Source organism: Haplochromis burtoni, unplaced genomic scaffold (assembly GCF_018398535.1).
Source record: "Haplochromis burtoni strain Fernald_Lab_line unplaced genomic scaffold, NCSU_Asbu1 Contig_54, whole genome shotgun sequence".
Taxonomy (NCBI): Eukaryota; Metazoa; Chordata; class Actinopteri; order Cichliformes; family Cichlidae; genus Haplochromis; species Haplochromis burtoni.
Genome location: NW_024582415.1, coordinates 1,844,135 through 1,863,795, shown reverse-complemented (window position 1 = coordinate 1,863,795; position 19,661 = coordinate 1,844,135). Strand labels below are relative to the sequence as shown.

At 39.7% G+C, this 19,661-nt stretch overlaps 2 protein-coding genes across 2 annotated transcripts; both read right to left on the bottom strand.

Moving 5' to 3' along the window:
- Nucleotides 1-1,806: 1,806 nt before the first annotated feature.
- Nucleotides 1,807-6,182, bottom strand: si:dkey-283b1.6. Its single transcript, XM_042220747.1, has 4 exons — nucleotides 6,092-6,182; nucleotides 4,606-4,702; nucleotides 4,100-4,364; nucleotides 1,807-3,986 (listed from the first exon to the last, which is right to left on the bottom strand). Exons 2-4 carry the CDS (start codon nucleotides 4,632-4,634, stop codon nucleotides 3,873-3,875), a joined length of 408 nt encoding a protein of 135 aa, XP_042076681.1. The 5' UTR covers nucleotides 4,635-4,702; nucleotides 6,092-6,182; the 3' UTR covers nucleotides 1,807-3,872.
- Nucleotides 6,183-9,584: 3,402 nt separating this feature from the next.
- On the bottom strand, nucleotides 9,585-19,519 carry erap1b (endoplasmic reticulum aminopeptidase 1b). Its single transcript, XM_005924512.3, has 19 exons — nucleotides 19,156-19,519; nucleotides 18,340-18,850; nucleotides 17,854-17,992; nucleotides 17,528-17,662; nucleotides 17,221-17,341; nucleotides 16,732-16,886; nucleotides 16,180-16,293; nucleotides 15,837-15,968; nucleotides 15,476-15,607; nucleotides 15,266-15,349; nucleotides 14,974-15,131; nucleotides 14,105-14,184; nucleotides 13,809-13,992; nucleotides 13,391-13,547; nucleotides 12,350-12,534; nucleotides 12,095-12,256; nucleotides 11,851-11,991; nucleotides 11,471-11,552; nucleotides 9,585-11,318 (listed from the first exon to the last, which is right to left on the bottom strand). The coding sequence occupies exons 1-19, from the start codon at nucleotides 19,190-19,192 to the stop codon at nucleotides 11,148-11,150; spliced, it is 2,880 nt and encodes a 959-aa protein (XP_005924574.1). The 5' UTR covers nucleotides 19,193-19,519; the 3' UTR covers nucleotides 9,585-11,147.
- Nucleotides 19,520-19,661: the final 142 nt, after the last annotated feature.

Sequence of the window (19,661 nt, the reverse complement as noted above, 5' to 3'; positions counted from 1 at the left end):
ATTCAAGTTTCTTTGTCTTGTTTACCCCCTTAGGCAGAGTTAGTATTCAGCAGACAAGTCATTTATCCTTTTAATATATATTTCACAAATAAGACAGACAGCTAATCGTGTAAATATATTGCAACACGGAAAAAAATCCCAAACAACTTTGCTCTTATGTATTTAAACAATGATTGGATCTACACATTATTGCTTTTTGAATGAAGAAAATAGTAAAACATGGTATTGTAAGTATAAAGTAATAAAGGCAATAACAGAGACAGAGAAAAAGAGAAAAGGTGGGATTACGTACACGGTGTAACAGCAGGAAGAGAAGCAGAACTTTTTCCATTTGTGGAGGTTATTGTTCTGACTCCTATCAAGGCTGTCAAAAGAAATGTCAAAATCTCCTCCTTTAGTTTATTTCTCCTTGTGCAATCATTTTTATCACTCCTTTAAAGAGATGTGTCAGTAAGTGAACGTACAGGGTTTTATTTTAACAGTCCATATAGTCTAGCATTATCCCAGCAAACACGCCTTAGCAGACCTAACCATGGGTGAACTGTGGGGCTGTGTGAGCAGGGCAAATCCACTCTCACCCATGCAGGACTCAAGTAGATGTGTCCACACAAGGGTCAACAGCAGTTTTGCCTTTTGGGGACCTTGTAAGAGCTTGACAATACACATTCCAGGTGTTAATCCGAGACTGCTTCCTTCAAAGTCTTTAATAGTAAGAGGCTTATTTAATACTTCTAGTATGATACTTATTCACAAAATGTAATGTGGTTGTGCAGGAAGTAAAAATAACCAGATTAGAGTAATGTAACCTTTAACAGATCTGTGACCATGTTTTTAACAAAATTATATAATTATAACAAAACAGATAAATGTACGTTTAGCAAAGTAAAGAAAGACCTGGAAACTACAAGATGACAACAACAAAAAAGCATCAGTGTCTACACGCTTGGAGTGCCCCCTGGTGTTAAGTTTGGTCACTGTTAGATTGGATCGTTTGACGAGACACTCCCTATGTGATATTATACTGTCATAAAAGAAGGACTTTGGCTTCTCCTGTGATTAGTCATTTTGCTATCAGGAAGCTGACAGAGAATAGTTCGTGCAGCAGGTTAGTGGGTTGTTGCTGTGAAGTTTTAAAAGCTGACATAAAGACACCATGACTGTGGTTGATATGTAGTTTTATATATAAAATAAGCATAAGTGTAACGTATTAAAGGATTCATTGACAAAAGTGAACAAAACTACAATGGCACATTGTCTCTGTACACCACACAAATGGATTTTAGATCAAACAATCAAGATGTGAAGACTTTCAACTGTAATTCAAGGGAGCTCATCAAAAATAACTGTTTAGGAATTGCAACCAGTTTTACACATTGGACCCCATTTTCAGAGGCATTCCTGTTATTCTGTGACAAATGAAGCAGATGAAAGAACCTGGAAATGTGTTAAATGTGCATGTGGTAGTTTTTGACTGCAACTGAGATCCAAAGACATGTCAGTGCAAGTGACAGGAAGCCATCATTAGGCTGAAAATAAATAAACCTGTCAGAGAGCTGACAAAAACTGTAGGAGTGGGATAAAGAATAATTCTTTCTTTGGTTAGAAAAAAAAACATTCACAACATCTAGCAAAATCAAGAAACGTTCTCAAGGAGGTGAGTGAGACTCTCAAGAGATGACTTCATGAATAGAAATGCAGTGGGTTTACAAGGTGTGCCTTTTGCCCCGTCTTCTTCCTCTTACCCCCATCTGGTCATGCAGACGGCTGCCGCTGTCAGGGTTCTTGGGTCGTTGACCCAGTGTTTTCAGTTCGTTCATGTTCAGTTTATTTCTCACTCGTTCACAATTCCTGTCTTGCTGTGCCAGTTCCTTTCCTGTGTATCGTTAGTTTGATTAAGTTCAGCTGTGTACTCACCGGTCTCTCATCAGTCTGTGTATCTAAGTCCTCAGTTTCCACTCGCTCATTGTCTTGTCATTGATGTTGTCACTGCCGTCGTTCCCATGTGTGTTTTCAGTTCAGCCAGCCATTCAGTCATCCAGCCAGCCAGCGTTCGTTACTGTTCTGTTCATCCACTCACTACACTATACACCCTTGATCCCGCACCGTGAGTCCTGCGTTTGGGTCATCTCTTCCTCGCGTCCACACGTGACCCCTGACAGCCGCTCCCTGAGCTTGTCAGGGGTTTTCTCCTGTTAAAAGATTTTCCTTCCCACTGTGCCAAGTGCTTGCTCATAGGAGGTCATCTGATTGTTGGGATTTCTCTTTGTTATTGTAGCATCTTTATCTTATTATATAAAGTGACTTGAGGCAGTTGTTGTTGGGAAAATGAAAAGATTGAATTGAAAAGTTTACAACGACAAAAAAACAAAAAACTAATGGCTACACTCAAGAAAAGTTGTAAAGGACCAGCTCTTTGTTCAAAGCATACCATATCATCTGTCAAACACGATGGAGGCAATGTTATGGTCTGGGCTTGTATGACTGCTCAGATTCAGCCAAATGTTGCCAAACTAATTGGATAACCCTTAATGGCACTTCAGAGGATAATGACTAAAAACCTGCTGCAAAAGCACCTCAAGAGTTTCTTAAGCCAAAGAAACTGGAAATTCTTCAATGTTTTAAGTTGCACCGAAGTGAATCTTTGTAAAGCATTTCAACTTTTATTCCAACTTTGTTAAAATTTATGACAAGCTTGATTTAGTGTTTTTCTTTATTTAAACGTATCCACAATATGTACATGTGATACAATCATTATTATGAACATACATTTACATGAAAAATTTCCTAAACATTGAAATCTTTTTCTAACCTCTGTTTCCAGGTTCATATTACAGACTTTGTTGGAGCGTTCAGTCTGTACAGAGAACTTTAAGTAGACCAGCTACTATAAATATCATTCACTTTTTTTTTCCTGAGAACAATTTGAACAATTAATTTGCAAATTTTGTCTATTTACACATTTCATTTCAAGTAAAGTGGCTGTTTCATTAAAGTCTTAAAGCAAGTTCTCAGAAATCACAACAGTAATTGAATGGTACGTGAACAGCTGTAATAAATAGCACTAACTGATTGTTCGGCCATAACCAACGGCTGAACAATGAGTTACACCTATGCAGTCCCTGTCATGAGTGAAAAAGGCCTCTTCTAGCACAATATGAATACAACATCACTGCAACCGTGCTATTACAGTCGCATAAGTTAATCAGCATACGTATATGAAAATACATGCTTGTCAGGCACACTTCAATATCATGTACTTCACTGTATGTGCTTGTTTAGAACATCACTTAAAAAGCAACCAGAGAATACATGCTTTCCAAAATAGTCACCCAAAGCTAATATTTTGATGAAAGAATGAATAGCGAATATCTAAACCCTTTTAGTAAATATACAGAGTGTGAACAAGCAAAATGCAACCATTTCAGTTTCTCACAGTGTTATTGTAAATGCCATGAGTGCCATCCCTTTACTGTCTGTTGAAATGAAGTCTGTAAAAGTGGTGAAAAAAATGCATCTCGTCCTCAAGATGTTGAGTGCAAACCAAAACAACGTGTATTTCAGTTTAGCTCTGCGCTAAATGTAATAAATACCTGATACCTGATACACTTCTTTGATATCCTGCTAATAAACACAGAGAGAACAAGCTGAAACAGAAACACGTTTACAGTGTTGTAACTTTAAACCTTTTCCATTTCCGCAACTTTGATTCTCTTCGTGCCAGCATCAACTCCCTTAAAACAATAAAGAAAACAAGTCTAACAATAAAACCAACCCTTAAAAGATTAGAACTTCTCGTTACTTATGTCCACGAGGCAGTGCAATATCGTGAGTGTCCGTAACCTCGACACAATAATGCTTTTTCCTTATGGTTGTTACTGTGCCTGTGGTTGAACCATGTCTGGGCGAGGCGGTGGGGGTGTTATGGGATACATAGAAATGCTTTGTTCATTGTAAGCAGGTGGGAGCTCATCAGGCTTAAATTCCAGCTGAAGATAGAGAAAAAAAGAGCTATAATTTAGCAATAGCCTAAATATACTGATATATGGGTGCATTATTTTGTTAGCGCAAGAGAAAGAGATGCAGAGAAAATCATAATCACCTCATTATAGGCAGGTGGGGGTCCTGAGTAGACTGTTGTGCTGTATCGTGGTGGTCTCATGGCATCACCACCTTGATCTTCGCTGTCCTGCTGTGGTATGCTCCTGGGGAAGGGAATGAAATATATGGACTGCGGGAGCCTGCCCTGGTCACTATGTCTTATAGACCTCCGTGATATAGGGTCATCCCTTTGGCGATGGCATAGTCTGCATATAGTGGTGCAGAACATCATGGCGAGACCAAAACCCAGGATGCCCAGGAAGATCCTTGGAGAAAGACGAAGATGTGGAGAAAGCAGAGAACAGGTTATCTAACAACTCTGGCACAGTTTGAAAACTCTCAGCCTTCCCTGGTGGTGGAAGGTGTTACCAGTTTATTAGTTTGCTGTTTTAATAGAATAAAAGAAACTGAAAAAAAGGATTCTTTTTCAGCCAATAATACATAGTACACACAGCACAGGAAAGTAATTCTCATAGAAAAGTATCAATGAAAAGAAATGGGTCTTACTGTAGAAAGACACTGTAGTCCGAAAACATCCTTAAATCTGGTGGATGAATTCTTAATGGGCCAAAATGACAGTGGAGTAACAAACCACTGAATGAACCTGAAAGGCAAACATGTAAAACAAAACAAAAAAAAAAATAGATTTTTTATTTTTTTTGTCATCAGTGATCTAAAAACAGTGCAGTTAAAATGTAAAGATCTTGCTTTCACGAGCTTATGTGGTCACCCTTTCAATGAAAATGTTCCATTTTTAGATCTTTTCGTATCAGTTGGAAAATATGTACACTTTGAACTTTAAACCCAATGTTTTGTCATAGAAAAAATGAAATCTCCAAGGAGCTTTTATTGCCTGTCTTGATTGTACTAGGATAGATAAGATAGGATAGGTAGGTTCTGGAAGAAGATTTCTTACAAAGCAGCACTTTGTACTACAGTAGCCTCATATAATTTGCAGTCATTTAGTTTAACTATTGCTGTCAGTGATATTTCGCAAAGACGGGATGACTGCACTTGTTCCATGATGCCCATAAAGCAATCATGTGACGACTTGGAATATTAAATTGATTACAAATAGGTATCAATTTCATAGCCTGATAGCAAATCAAATCTTAGCTTATTTTAGGCTGTTGACATATTAGTGAGCGTGGATTTCAAAACTGTGAATCAGAGAGGTGAGATGGATGAGTGATTCCACAAGTTACCAAATTCTGACTTGTGGAGTCATGTTAAATGAAGTAAATAAACCATGACTTACTCAGGAAACATGGTTTTTATACAACACGATTATAAGAATGAAGTGTCTGACAAATAAACCTTGAATTCAATTTGTGACAGTTCCTTTTTCGTGAGTAAATCATAATATTAGACCTGTTTATCAAATTATTAAGCATTCACTATCAGATGGAATGGAAAGACAAATATATTATCAAAGGCTTAAAAACACAAGATACTAATACAGCTGCTGCACCAAGCCACAAATCAAATCAAGGTGTCCACAATAAGAAAGGTCTGTTTAACTGATTCGCAGCCTTGAATTGAGAAAAGTAGGTCACTGTGTTAAACATGGCTTTTAAGGCTGGCTCAGTTGCCAAAGTTAGGGTTTTCCCAAAATTATATTTTTATTTTCTTAAATGTAAAATGCTGGGAGGGCAACAGATTACAAGATTTTCAACATAATGAAACTGTGATAGTAAAGCCACAAAAACTCTGCCCGTACTAAGGTGATTTAGCATTAAAAGTTTTTTTTTTAAATAAATTATTAAACAAAAGCGAACAAGAGAACCTAAAACAATCACATGAGAAGTAGGCGAGGTGAGCACATGATCGGTAAGCACAGCGGGAAAGCGGCCTAGTCTGCGCTTCTAAAACAAACAGCTTCTAGTATTTTCAGATTTTTGTTATTAGATTCAGTTTTATCAGCTTCTTGTAACTGAGCAGAATAGTCAAAACAAGGAATCAGAAGAAAAAAAGGCCAGCTCTGTGCTCTTACCTTCGATCCAGCCACAAGTTCTCTCACGTATGAGACTGGGAGGGAAAACTCACTGGAGCAGAGTGCAGTTTTATTATGAGTGTCCTGATAAGAGGCGGTGTGTACAGTGTGTTCAAGCATGGGGGCGAGTGCAAAGAAGGCACGTTTAATAGCACCTGAAATACACTGAGAATTGTAGTATTCTTAATTGTTACCAGGGTTTTTCACCTCTGCACATCTTACACACACACACACACACACACACAACAAAAACTTATATCTGTTAATAAAAGCCAGGGGTCGGCAACCCTGGGCACGCGTGCCACAGTCGTCACGCGAAGGGTTAAGTGATGGCACGACCATAGCTGGACTGGCCATCGGGCATACCTGGCATTTGGTCGGTGGCCGATGATTTTTTTTTTTTCTTTTTGTAATGGTATATAATGAAAGTGGTGGATTGGCCAGATGCTGGTCAGTTGTTTGGTGGTGGCTTTGGCGAAGCTTCCACAGATTCGTTAACATTAATAGTGGTGGAGGCCAGCAGGGGATGAGAGAAAGGGGAGGCAAGAGGAGAGACCCGAGGCAGCCGCCGTCCGAGTGTCAGGTGAACTGAACTTCAGGTAAGAAGTTATGACCTGCAGTCTATCTGGGTCAGATATAAACCAAGTTTAGGTGGAGTTTATTTTCGTTGTGCTGACTTTTTACAGTCAGTTACAATAACTCGTACTGCGTGCTAGCTAGCATGACGGAGTTTCTATACAGCTGGGTGGGTGCTATGATGTTACTGATAGTGAACTTTATTTTATTCATAAGGTTAGTTAGTAGAGTTGCCAACCGTCCGTAAAAAACGGAATCGTCCCGGACTTCAGCTACAATGAAAAAGACATAAAGCTGGAGCTGCACAGCTGCCTCTTCTCTCATTCTCTCCCCTCTCTCTCCTGTTGCTACTTCAATCATGAAACTGATCAATGATCAGCTGATCGGCTTTTCTCTCTTGTTTGTTTATCGCCCACTTTGCGCCAGAAAGAGGAAACCAGCGGATGTCGCGCTAAACAACAGCAGCACGTTTAAGCTTGATCAGCTGTTGTTAGAATTTATTTAATATTAATTTCTAGTATCAGCTGATGTTTGCTGGAGCCACAGCTGTAAACCTGCTGGTCATGATTCGGTTTGGTTATCTGGTGAGAGGGAAACATGAAGATGAAACCAGGAGATGTCCTTACTGGATCATCAGAGCTGAACAGGTTGTTAGGTGACATGAATGAGTTGAAGGGTTGGGTTGAATATTAACAAACATGCCATATTGGCCCAGTTTATTTCTCTTATCATTGTTGTGAGGAGACCATAAATAGCATTTGTATTTTCTGTTGTACAGTTCATTTGCTGTTATGGAGTTCTTGTTATGGATAAAAAGTGTCTTTTTTTGTTTCAAAACAGCTGATAACTATTGCTGATAGCTGCCAACATCTGCGAACAAATATAATTCTATAAAGTGGTTCTATATATTGTGTAACTGTTCATATAGAGCAGGGGTAGGCAACCTTTCTGATGACGAGTGCCATTTAAAATTTCCTCAGAGGTCAGTGTGCCATATGATTGCATTAGCAATAAATCTAATAACGCTCTATATGAACAGTTACACAATATATAGAACCACTGATAAGAGAAATAACTGGGTAATATGGCATGTTTGTTAATATTCAACCCAACCCTTCAACTCATTCATGTCACCTAAAAGGTAAACCTGTTTCTCCATCACCTGTTCAGCTCTGATGATCCAGTAAGGACATCTCCTGGTTTCATCTTCATGTTTCCCTCTCACCACATATCCAAACCGATATCATGACCAGCAGTTTTACAGCTGTGGCTCCAGCAAACATCAGCTGATACTAGAAAAAATATTAAATAAATTCTAACAACAGCTGATCAAGCTTAAACGTGCTGCTGTTGTTTAGCGCGACATCCGCTGGTTTCCTCTTTCTGGCGCAAAGTGGGCGATAAACAAACAAGAGAGAAAAGCCGATCAGCTGATCATTGATCAGTTTCATGATTGAAGTAGCAACAGGAGAGAGAGGGGAGAGAATGAGAGAAGAAGAGGCAGCTGTGCAGCTCCAGCTTTATGTCTTTTTCATTGTAGCTGAAGTCCGGGACGATTCGTCTTTTTACGGAGGTTGGCAACTCTACTAACTAACCTTATGAATAAAATAAAGTTCACTATCAGTAACTTCATAGCACCCACCCAGCTGTATAGAAACTCTCGTCATGCTAGCTAGCACGCAGTACGAGTTATTGTAACTGACTGTAAAAAGTCAGCACAACGAAAATAAACTCCACCTAAACTTGGTTTATATCTGACCCAGATAGACTGCAGGTCATAACTTCTTACCTGAAGTTCAGTTCACCTGACACTCGGACGGCGCTGCCTCGGGTCTCTCCTCTTGCCTCCCCTTTCTCTCATCCACCTGCTGGCCTCCACCACTTGTAATGTTAATGAATCTGTGGAAGCTCGCCAAAGCCACCACCAAACAACTGAGTTATTTTTACACACCGCCAGCATCTGGCCAATCCACCACTTTCATTTTATATACCTTACAAAAAAAAAAAAATCATTGGCCACCGACCAAATGCCAGGTATGCCCGATGGCCAGTCCAGCTATGGTCGTGCCATCACTTAACCCTTCGCGTGCCCAGGGTTGCCGACTCCTAATATAGAGCGTTATTAATTTATTGCTAATGCAATCATATGGCACACTGACGTCTGTGGAAATTTTAAATGGCACTCGTCATCAGAAAGGTTGCCTACCCCTGTTATAAGCAGACTTCTATGAATTTCTGTTTTGTCAGTTGATCAGTATCTTTTATTAGTATGTGCTAAAGGTCCCTCCAAAGAATTTATGGCAGCATTAGAAGTTTAAAAGAGAAAGAGACACGTTTATCTACAAGGTCTTAGCTGAAATTTACTGCCTAAGAAAAATTGAAAGTAAGGAAAGTAGTGGAATAAAACATTTTTATAATAGTATCGTGTTTCCTGTCACCTCTGGGCAAGAGAAGTTAAATCTGATGATTCATTAGTCGTCATTTTAAGGTATATTAAAATATGTAACAATTTGTAATTAATCTGGACACACTTAGCTTAATAACATCTGATTTTTCCTTCACTATGCATTCAGGTGTTGTGTCATGAAGAGTCTTGTTAAAAGGTTTATTCCAACCATTTATTTTACACTTCTATAAAGACTCACTGTTGTGTGAGTCTTTCAGAGCAGCAATATTAGCTGTTATTATAGGCAGGATTAATACACCGCTGATCCTAATTTATAAAATCTTTTTGGTGTGTGTCTGAGAAGAAAGCCCAAAATTCAAACAGGAAACACTCCCAAACTGGAAGAACACCTGCTGATCAGAGGGATGAGGAGATACAAAGGTTATATCCATAAAACTCACAGGGACTGAACATATAACCCTTATCAAACTACTAATATAATTAGAACACTATGCTGTTAGAGAAAATGCATTATAGTTCAAAAGAAAAACTTTATTTGTCCAACGTTTAATCAAACCAACACACATCTTTACATTTTCAACAACGGTTTTAGTAACAGGAGCATAAAAATGGAAATATGCTACTCTGTTCAATAAACCAAAAAGAAAACAAAACACACACACACACACACATAAAACATTTTTTCTTACAGTGCTTTTTGTCTTGCCGAGCTTACTCATTTAAATAAACTGTACCAAAACACACACCAGCGCCGCTGGAATCCATGTTTAGCTCCTCAGTATTAAAATTTACCCAAACTGTGGAAAAATATAAACGTACAGAAGTGTAATCTAATCTTTTAACGACAACCAATAAACTGTAAAAATATATTAAGCGCAGCGCACTACATTGTCTGTTTCATTGGTTTTGCACAGACATGCCCACATTTTTAGGTTCTTTTTCAAGAAAAAACTTAAGTCAGACATTGAGTGCATTTCTTTTGCACTATTCATATCACATCGTATAATCTTTATGCTGCTTCGCACTGAAGCAGAATTCAACATTTACTGTTAAAAAACAACAACTGTGACTTCATCCAGCTAAAACAGAATTTAAACTTCACAGCTAAACATACACACTTGCACAAAGACATACTCAGCACACACAAACATCTCTGTGGAAAAAAACAAGATCTTTTCTTCAGAAAAAAGGAGACTATTACAAACAACAAATAGGTTCATTTAATAATTATGTTATATGCTAAGGCTGCTTTTCCCCTTACTGAGGACTGTTATGTTAGTGTGCTCACATGTTGTTTTGCACCATGCCTGTGCATGGATTGACCGGTTTGATCATTGTGTAACATTCCCTGGCACACTTACACTGTTGAATGAATGGTTACACATACTGTCTGTGCTCACTTTAAGAGTTAGGCCACAGATCTCACATGTGATTTAGTTGGACTCCTGTATGATTGGTTTCCATGCAAAAAAAAGTCTCCCATTAGCCCATATAAACTTTAAAATCAACTTCATTGTGAAACTTTTTGGAAAGCAGGTGTGCTGGAAACTGAGAGGAAAACACAAACACACATCAGCAGATTGAGGGAGAAGGAGGGAGGGAGGGAGAGATGCTGAAGCAAACTGAAGCAAACCTGGGCACAGAGGGTTAAATGCAGCTGGACTTGAGAGCGAGCTGACTTTTAGGACGTTCTTAGAATGGTTCATTAGTTTTGTTTGGATCTGAAATGCACCTGTTTAACATTTTTTTAGGCTGTAGTTTAAACAATTGTAATTAAAAAACTCACTAGTGCGGTCAGTCAGTTTCAGGGTATTAAATAATACTTATAATGACCCACAATCTTTCCCAAAGCAAGCTCATTTTTTTGTAAACTTGTGGGACTGGGTAGAGATTTAAAGTGATTTTGACACAAAAAAAATCCAATTTAAGTCAGGACTTACTGCTATTATAGACAAACTTGAGCTGAAAAACAACCGTCATTGTGATCAACTTCATCTATTTTGTGGTTTGCGTTTACACAGATTTGTTTCTGTTTGTAATTATTCACTATTCATTATTTTAACCTTCCTGAAGCTATAAATCCTCATGAGACACTCGTCGGTTGCGCTTGTCCAGCCAAGCCTGCAGAAGAGGAAGATTTTTGTCCATCCAGCGGATGTTATCCTCAATGGTCTCGTAGGCCTGCTGGATGCACCTCATCTCTGAGCCCGTCTCCTCTGTCAGGGAGCCGAAGAAGCTTCGTACCTGAGTCGGTGTAAAGGAGGAAGACTTTGATCGACATTCTAGATGCAGCGTCCTTAATATTTAGATCCAGGCAATATTCTTGTTATCCGAAATACGGACATGCCTTTTGATCGAAATAATGAACACCTATGTAGACATGCAGCCATACTTACCTCATCTAGCATCTCTCTAGTAGAGTACTGGTTAGTTACCCCAGTTACCAAGTATGATATAGTGCTGGAGCCGAGGTCAAACCTGTGACATCAAAGCAAACAAACACCAAAGTTCAAATTTTTTTAACCAGTGATAGAATTCCCTATTTTGTTAGGGAATACCTTCATATCAATATATAAATAATAAACAAACAAAATTTTCTGTATACAAATAAAGTTTATATTATAGGCTATTCTACCAATTTTAATACTCTTGGCAAAGGCGGTGCTCTCTCCTGACTAAACAAAAGTATCAATATGTGCAAAACTGACAAGACTGAGGATTTAAGGCTGATGGTGTATTGTGGATGATAAAACGTGTGTGTGATGGGCTGACTGACTTCTTGATCATAGTGTGCCAGTTGGCTCTGAGGAAGTCCCAGGCCAGCTGGTAGCCATGAGGGTTCTTGCTGACAGAGACGACTACGCCTGGGAGGTCCTGAGTCTTCATTATCTCACCGATGAGGCTCTGCTCCATCATCCTGCAGACACAAAGGGAACAGTAAAGGGAGAGCAGGGGTAATTATATCCCCTTAGCTTTAGCTAAGAAATACTGATGTGTCCCAGTTCCCATAATCTACACACCACTTGAGCTTGTCCTGCAGTGGGCTAACAGCCATGGCAGTCTTCATGCGGCTCTTGACCGACATTTGCAGCGAATGGCGGTACTTCTCAAAGAGGAAATCCCAGCCCTCTGGTGTTCGAGCTCCAATCACAAACACTGCCATGGTGATATCAACAGGAAGGCTAAAAAAACAAAAACAAGGAGGCTTTCAGTTCAGATGTATATACATAGTAAAATCAGATTTTCTTGTGCTATTGTTGACTATGACTCCAAACCTCATGGTGCCATCAGAGTCCTTCCACTGGTTAAAGAGCTGGGTGGCTTTGGTCACACAGGGAGCATAGTTCCTGACACAGGAAAACAGCAGCAGGTAACTTCTCAACACTCGCTGAGACACGGAGCCGGAGTCATTCCATTCCTGCTGGTCAATCAAATCCTGGAACAAATCTACAATATAGCTCTAAAAAACAAAAAGAGACATTAAATCCTCCTTAGAGAGTATACAGTTACAATCCACATGCTGTATGTTTGTTTTCCTGCAAAGAGGAACGTCAGACACCCCTCGAACGATGTTTGAACCAAAAAATAAATACATTTTTTAACCAGTTTTTCTAAATTGGAGTTTTATTGCATAATCACAATGGACATGGTTGAAAATAACAGGAAAATGCATTTAAGGTACCATAGATTCACTGCTTTTAGTGTATGCAGTAAGACTAGCGAATGACTTCGGGGGTATACTAGCAAAGTGATACCTTTGTATCAGGGTTTTTCATCACTACCATCTTGTAAACCTTCTCTTTTCACATTTGCTGCCATCCATTGTAAAATTCTAACAAACTGAAATTATATATAGTGTGAACCCTGCTTCTTAGACATTTCACATTATAAACTAAATTATATACAAAATGAATCTTTCATTACACTGATTTTGGGACAGTACTTTTGTTTTGTGACTCAGGTACTCAAGATAAGTTATCTTGAGTACCTGAGTCCATGACAAATTTCCCAGACTGGACAATAAATTTTATCATAATATTTCATATCATATTGCACTCTGGGGCACTCGGCTTATAAAACATGTGCAAAGTCAAAGCCTTTTTATTCTTTTTCAGTCCAGTGGTTGATATGCGTGGAACACCTGAAGTCAATAATTCAGATGGGTGAATGTATAGTTTTACCTTAAACTACTGTAAAGGCAAAGGTTATTCTTTTTTTTCCCTAATTGGGCCTGTGCTTTGTTGAGCTTGATCACACTATGCCACTGAGTCACATATGTTGGTATAATGTGCCAAGTAATGTGCCAGCAAACTAACCTTCATCTGGTTCTCCAGCACCTTCATGTCTCTCTTTTCCATCAGTTTGTAAAGCGGCACAAGCTCTCCAAAGCCCTGAGTCACAGCCATGATCTTGGTCTCTCTGGACAGGTAAAGCGACAGCTCCAAAGCCGTGTCGAGCCTCACCTTCTCTATACTGCAAGACAGATGTCAGGTAAACATCCTGCTGCCCTTTTCTCCTTTCTAGCATACTGTGTGCTTGGATCTAAACATAATTTTAGCTGATATATTTTAGAATTCTTGTCTTTAGAACAAAGAGTAGGGAAAAAGCAATGTATGTGGAATGTATAATACTTTGTTTTCCTGCAAAGCTCAATATATCAGACTGCTTCACTTAAACTAGATACCAAAGGATAGACAGCTAATTTTGGTGTTAATATGCAATGTTTAAACAGACCTGACAAGCTGGAAGACATTGTGGATGAGGTTGGCACGGTCATTACCGCTCAGGGCTGTGTGACTGTGTTGCAACAGCTTGATAATAGAGTTCCACCCCTCGCCTGCATAATGAACCATGTAGTAACCACTCATGTCCACGTTGAACTTCACCCAGTCTACCTCTTCTGGCAGGAACAGGACATCTGAACAAGACAGAAGAGTAAAGAGAAGCTTTCAAGTGATGATGACTCATGAAATTTAAATGAATATTGCCGTTTAAAAGAAAACCAAGGCTCAATGTCATCAAGTACTCACCAGTCTTTGTCTTAAGCAGAAAGCGGTGGACGGTGTTGGAGGCACTGGTCTTGTATGTCAGCGGGATCTGCCACAGGAATCTAGACACACAAAATAATGATTAATTAAAAGGTAATGTCTTTGTTTAATCATGATTAAATCAAGATAAGCAACTGTCAAACTGTTTATTATGACAATATAAATACTGGAGACCGCCAGGGTGATCCCTCTGCCTCATAGCAGACACCCCTATGGTATCAATTTCAAAATCCTACATTGCCAAGTTATTGCACTCACAAGAGTTTCAGAAAACCTGACCTCTGACCTTTCATTTTTAGGTCAAGTTCAAGTCTTGACCGTGAGTTCAAGGTCAGAGGTCATTGACCTTGAAATCAAGGTCACTGAGAATAGAACTCATCCGAGATTTTTAGTAGATGCAACTATGGTATCAATTTTAAAATCCTACACTACTGTATTCTTCAGTTATCACATTCACAATACTTTGGGAAAATTGGATCTCTGACCTTTGACCTTTAAGTTGAGGTCACTGAGATATTAAGTTGTCCAATATTCTTAGTAGATACACTTATGTTATCAATTGAAAGCTCCAACGTCTCCTCATTCTCGATTTATCACATTCACAAACTTAGTTGTCCACACCGCCCCATCAACCTTTTACAGCTGAGGGGTAAAAACATAAGACTATTATTGGCTGGAGAAATGAAAGTGATGATTTTTCACTGTAAGCTTCAAAGACAGCTACACAGTTACAGGAACTGTTCAGTAAACTACAGTTTAAATATTGCACCCTGCTTCCCACACGCTCCAGGCTGAAGATAGCTTAATGCTGTAAACTTGCATTGTAACAGAAAACGCTCCTGACAGCATACCCTTCACTCGGGGAGGGGTCGTCTGTCTTCAAGTAACGCTCCTGACTGAGCCTGACTTCCCGACCTCTGACCTCCACCGTGACCAGTGGGAAGCCTTCCTGCAGAGTCCAGGTGTCCATGATGGCCCTGACGTCTAGCTCATCACCAGAGTACCACTTCTGTAAATACAGACAAACATAATGTTGTATAAATACAACAACGTCACAGGAGTTTATTGTAATTGCTAAAATCTGCTCACAATCAGAGAGCTTTGTTGAACAAGTTTGCTACCAAGCATCAAACGACAACTTACCGAGGCTCCGGACTGAGTTTTGCGTTTAGAGCAGAATTCTGTGTGTTTCAGTCGACCTTCATCCAGATCATCTGAGCTGCAGATCTGAAGCACATTTAACAGAGACGCGCATCACGATGAGCCACATTCAGCATTCACAGTTACATAAGAAGAAAAATGACTGATGAAAAATCAGTCCTCTAAAAGAGAGACCGCTCACACATCACTCACATTGGTCAGGCTCTCCCACAGGTGGCTGTTCACAGTGTTTTGGTAGCTGTAGCGCTTCAGGTATCGGACGATGCCAATCTCAAAAGCCTCAGGAGTGAGGAAGTCCCGCAACATATTCAGAATGCATGCACCCTGAAAACAAAATACATACATGCTTCTAAAAAAAGGAATAATATGAAACGTAGATAAGTCCTTCAGTGTTTTGATTCAACTGCACAGTGTGGGTTCAGCTTTGGGAATATCTAATTTACGTCAAATATTAACAGATTTTACATGATGATGAAATACTGAGACGATTGTTAGTTTCAATATCCTACACAAGTACAGAAACATGAAACAGAATGTAACAGCCGAGGTTAACCTTGTCATATGACACATCGTCGAACATCTCCTGGATCTGTGTGGGATTTTCCACAGGGGTGGAGACTGGGTGGGAAGAGCTGAGGGAGTCTACTTCCATAGCCTCAAAACATTTTGCCAGGAAGAAATCATCCTGGAAGAATGAGAGGATGGAATCATGTTTATGCACATCTTTGTAGCCTTATCCAGCAAAACATAGGAGTTGTTCAGCTAATGTACACTACTAAAACTATGAGACTGTGACTTTAATGTCCTTCTGGTTTTTAGTAAATCATTTTAACTGATCTGTATGTTCCAATAGGACCTGGGATCAGTCAGTTTTAAATAGAGTTTCAAAGTCTCACCACATGAAGTTCTGGGTACGTGATGTCGAGAGAAACAAACTCCATGAACTTGGCGAAACCTTCATTGAGCCACAAGTCATTCCACCACTCCATCGTCACCAGGTTTCCAAACCACTGGACAGGTAGGAAAACATGCAAGAACAGCATTAAACATGCTCTTTCACCTTTAGTGTTGTTATACTGTACTAACGACTGAAAAGTCAAACAAACCTGTATCTACTGCACATGCTACGCTCAATCATACTGACAATAAATTTAAGCAAATTTTCTTTGTAAAGCTCTGACTTGGAAAACTTGGTACAGACTGATGAACTTTGACACGAATGAGTTTATTTTTATTTATTTTTTAGATTTTAAGCCTTTATCGTGACAGAACATTGAAGAGAAAAGACAAAGCTGGGAGAAAGACCAGGTGAAGACATGCAGTAAATGGCCTCGGCACTGATTCAAACCCAGACCTCTGGATTAGCCTTATAGCACATGGGTTGTCTGCATAGCCTAGCCCCTAATGCTTTACTTTTAACTTAAAACAAACAGAATCAGTGCAGCTACCTGGTGCGCAAGTTCATGGGCGATGACCTTGGTGATGCCCAGCTTGTCTGAAGCTGATGACTTTTCAGGGTCAAAGAGGAGGCCGGTCTCTCTGTAGGTGGTCAGTCCCCAGTTCTCCATCGCACCTGACTGGAAGTCAGGAATAGCTGCCAGGTCTGCAGAGGGAACACAGTCACAAATAATGTGGTACAGTCATGTCACCTCACGGTTCGACTAGGTATGGCTTACGTTCTCCTCTGATACATCTACAGAGCAGTCTACACCTAAATTTACATATTTGTTCTGTCAAAGCGTTGAAATATGAGGTATCATGTGATCCTGAATGTGTGCACAAAGCATAGTTTCCACACAGGCGAGTAAAGGATCAGAAGCAGACAGAGACTTATGACTCATCAAGTCTTTTCTTGCTGTTGTAATATGTTACAAAATAACAACTGCTACACCAGTGTGTGTCTCTTAACATGGAAACACAATGTGATTTCCACTGACCCTGTTTGGGAAGTGGGTAAGGAATGTCAAAATAGTCATCATAGAAGTCCAGCAGCTTGACAGCAGCATCCAGTGCAAAGGCTGTCTGGTCGATCTTCTCAGGGACAGCATAGATTGAAATCTGAAGGGAATCACAGTAAAGAACAAAGAACAAGAAAGTTTTCTCAGTTAGTACAACAGTCGTTAGATGACACGTCTGATATGCTTCACACCGTGTAGATGTATACAGTACCTATGCAAAGTATTTTAGTCAAACTGCTGACTAAAAAAAGTCTTTTTAATAAGAAGCATCTGGTGTGCATCTCACCTTGACACCATGCTGGGTCGTCTTGCTCACAGACTTGAAGTCCGACACAATGTAGGCAACCAGGTAAGTGCTCATTTTCACAGTGGTGTCAAAGTGATCCTCAAGCAAACCACCCGGCAACTCCACAGTTTTAACCTGAGAAACACAGGAGTGTTTTAATAATGAAGAAAAGAAAGGAGAGGTCCATAATATTGCAGATGTGCATATATAGTCGTATGTATAGACTATATAGCATGTTGCTATTTTGTTCTTTTTAATAAATCCATATTTCTGGCAATTACTCATTTATGCTTAAAGTAAACTGGGACTGGTCAGTCTACATTTACCATTGGCATGTTGGATATGGCTATGTGGCGTGGCTCTCGAATAATTCGTATGGTGAAGTTGGCTTTGAAGGCGGGTTCGTCAAAACAGGGGAAGGCTCCACGAGCAAAAGTCGCTTCAAACTGCGTGGACGCCAGGACTCTGAAAATGTAATTAAGCACAAAGTGAAAGTGGATTAAAGCTGGTGTGATTAGGAGCTTTCAGCACTAAATAATCTTTTTTTGGTGAACTTTAAGCTTTTACTTGCACTCATTTTATAGCCAATTCCAAAGTTGCACTACATTTACAATAAACTCTTTGTTCTCTGTTGCAAAAAGGAAGATTTTACTTCAGTATCCGATAACAGCCAATAAAATGGAGGTGAACAAGGATGCCATTCATTTTTTTCTCTGACGTTCTTCAGTTATTTTAGTTATTTGTCAAAAGAGAAATTTAGTCTTATTAGTAAAATAAACACAGAGAACATTCAAAATGCCTCGTGGCCTTACCTGACCTCCCCGCTGCTGGTGCGGTAGCTTCCCTTGTAGAAACCATGGAAACTGTCAGACAGGTTGGCAGCAAATGCCAGATGAACTTCATACTTCCTACCTTTGATGAGCACTGAGTCTGACAACAAGGCTAGCTGATGGAAGCGAGGATACTCCAACACCTTAAGGCGCTTAATGCCTTCAGGTGCCAAGAGGAACACATCGGATATCTGCAATTGCTTGGCATGGAGAATGACAGTGTTGGTGTCTTCATGCACATCAAGCTCAATACGAACAACGCCAGTGAAGTCCAGGGTGGTCAGATTGGGGTGTATGGCCAGGTCATAGTGGAGTGGAGTGACGGTTGTGGGAAGTCTCATGCGGTCCCAGGGGAAGGGCTGACCATTGGTGGCAATAGGGAGGTCTTTGGCCTTGGCTTGATTTGGTAACTGTGCTCCAGATGAGGGAGAAAAGGGAACGAAAAGCACCAGCAGGAGAGGAGCCACTAACATGGTGACAACAGAGGCGGGACCTGAAATACAAACACAGAAAACTAAATGCAATATTTCTCCGCTTACTTGTAGTGTCACACAGCAAACACCGAACATCTCAGGATAGCTGGACTGTTAAACAAACTACTGCTTCTCATGGTACTTTATAACACATGACAAAGGACCGGGAAAAGCATTACTTTCGATTTCACACAAATGGTTTCGTTGTATAATCATGCATTACAATCAAAATCACTCAGATTTTCAGAAGCCATAAAGCATCTTATCTTATATTCTCATTATTTTATAAATTATGTGAGCTATATGTAAAAAATTGCTAACTTACCGCTTCGTCTCCTGCACGCAGCTTCAGCAGAAATCATTGAAAAATGAAAGTGAAACACAGAAAGGGGGGAATTGCATGCTGGGAGAAAACGAAGGAAAGGTTCACTAAGCTGAGGTGTCAGTTTAGGTCATTTCACTTAGAGCTGTGGCTGTAACTCTGAGTCTAAGACCTGATAAAGACGCTTAAAATTCAGGGTATCCTGTCATGTCTGCAGCTCATGCTTATATTCCAGCTGTGAGTTATGAAAACATACCGCCTATTTTTTCTTTATCAAACACTTCTGGTGCACATTTTTAAACTACTGACTGTGTTACACCACCATCACAATAAAAGGGGACAAAACGCACGAGCAATTGCCAATTTGTATAGGAAATGGACGGAAACAGGAACTTCCGTGTTTACAGCCCCCGCAGTAAATATATTTAACCACTAGAGGGCAACGTTGCTTCGATTAACGGTTATTTCCGTGCGCTTACTGTCTCAACTCTCTTGTATTTTGGTTTTCA

Bases quoted from the DNA above. Each gene is read 5' to 3' on its own strand.
- si:dkey-283b1.6 (XM_042220747.1), bottom strand. From the start codon at position 4,634: ATGTTTTCGGACTACAGTGTCTTTCTACA. The intron at 4,365-4,605 runs GTAAGACCCATT...TCTTTCTCCAAG, and splicing joins GACTACAGTGTCTTTCTACA to GATCTTCCTGGGCATCCTGG. The intron at 3,987-4,099 runs GTGATTATGATT...CTCTATCTTCAG, and splicing joins CCCCACCTGCCTATAATGAG to CTGGAATTTAAGCCTGATGA.
- erap1b (XM_005924512.3), bottom strand. From the start codon at position 19,192: ATGATTTCTGCTGAAGCTGCGTGCAGGAGACGAAGCG. The intron at 16,294-16,731 runs GTAGCTGCACTG...CTACCTGTCCAG, and splicing joins CCCATGAACTTGCGCACCAG to TGGTTTGGAAACCTGGTGAC. The intron at 15,132-15,265 runs GTAAGTTGTCGT...CTGTATTTACAG, and splicing joins AAACTCAGTCCGGAGCCTCG to AAGTGGTACTCTGGTGATGA.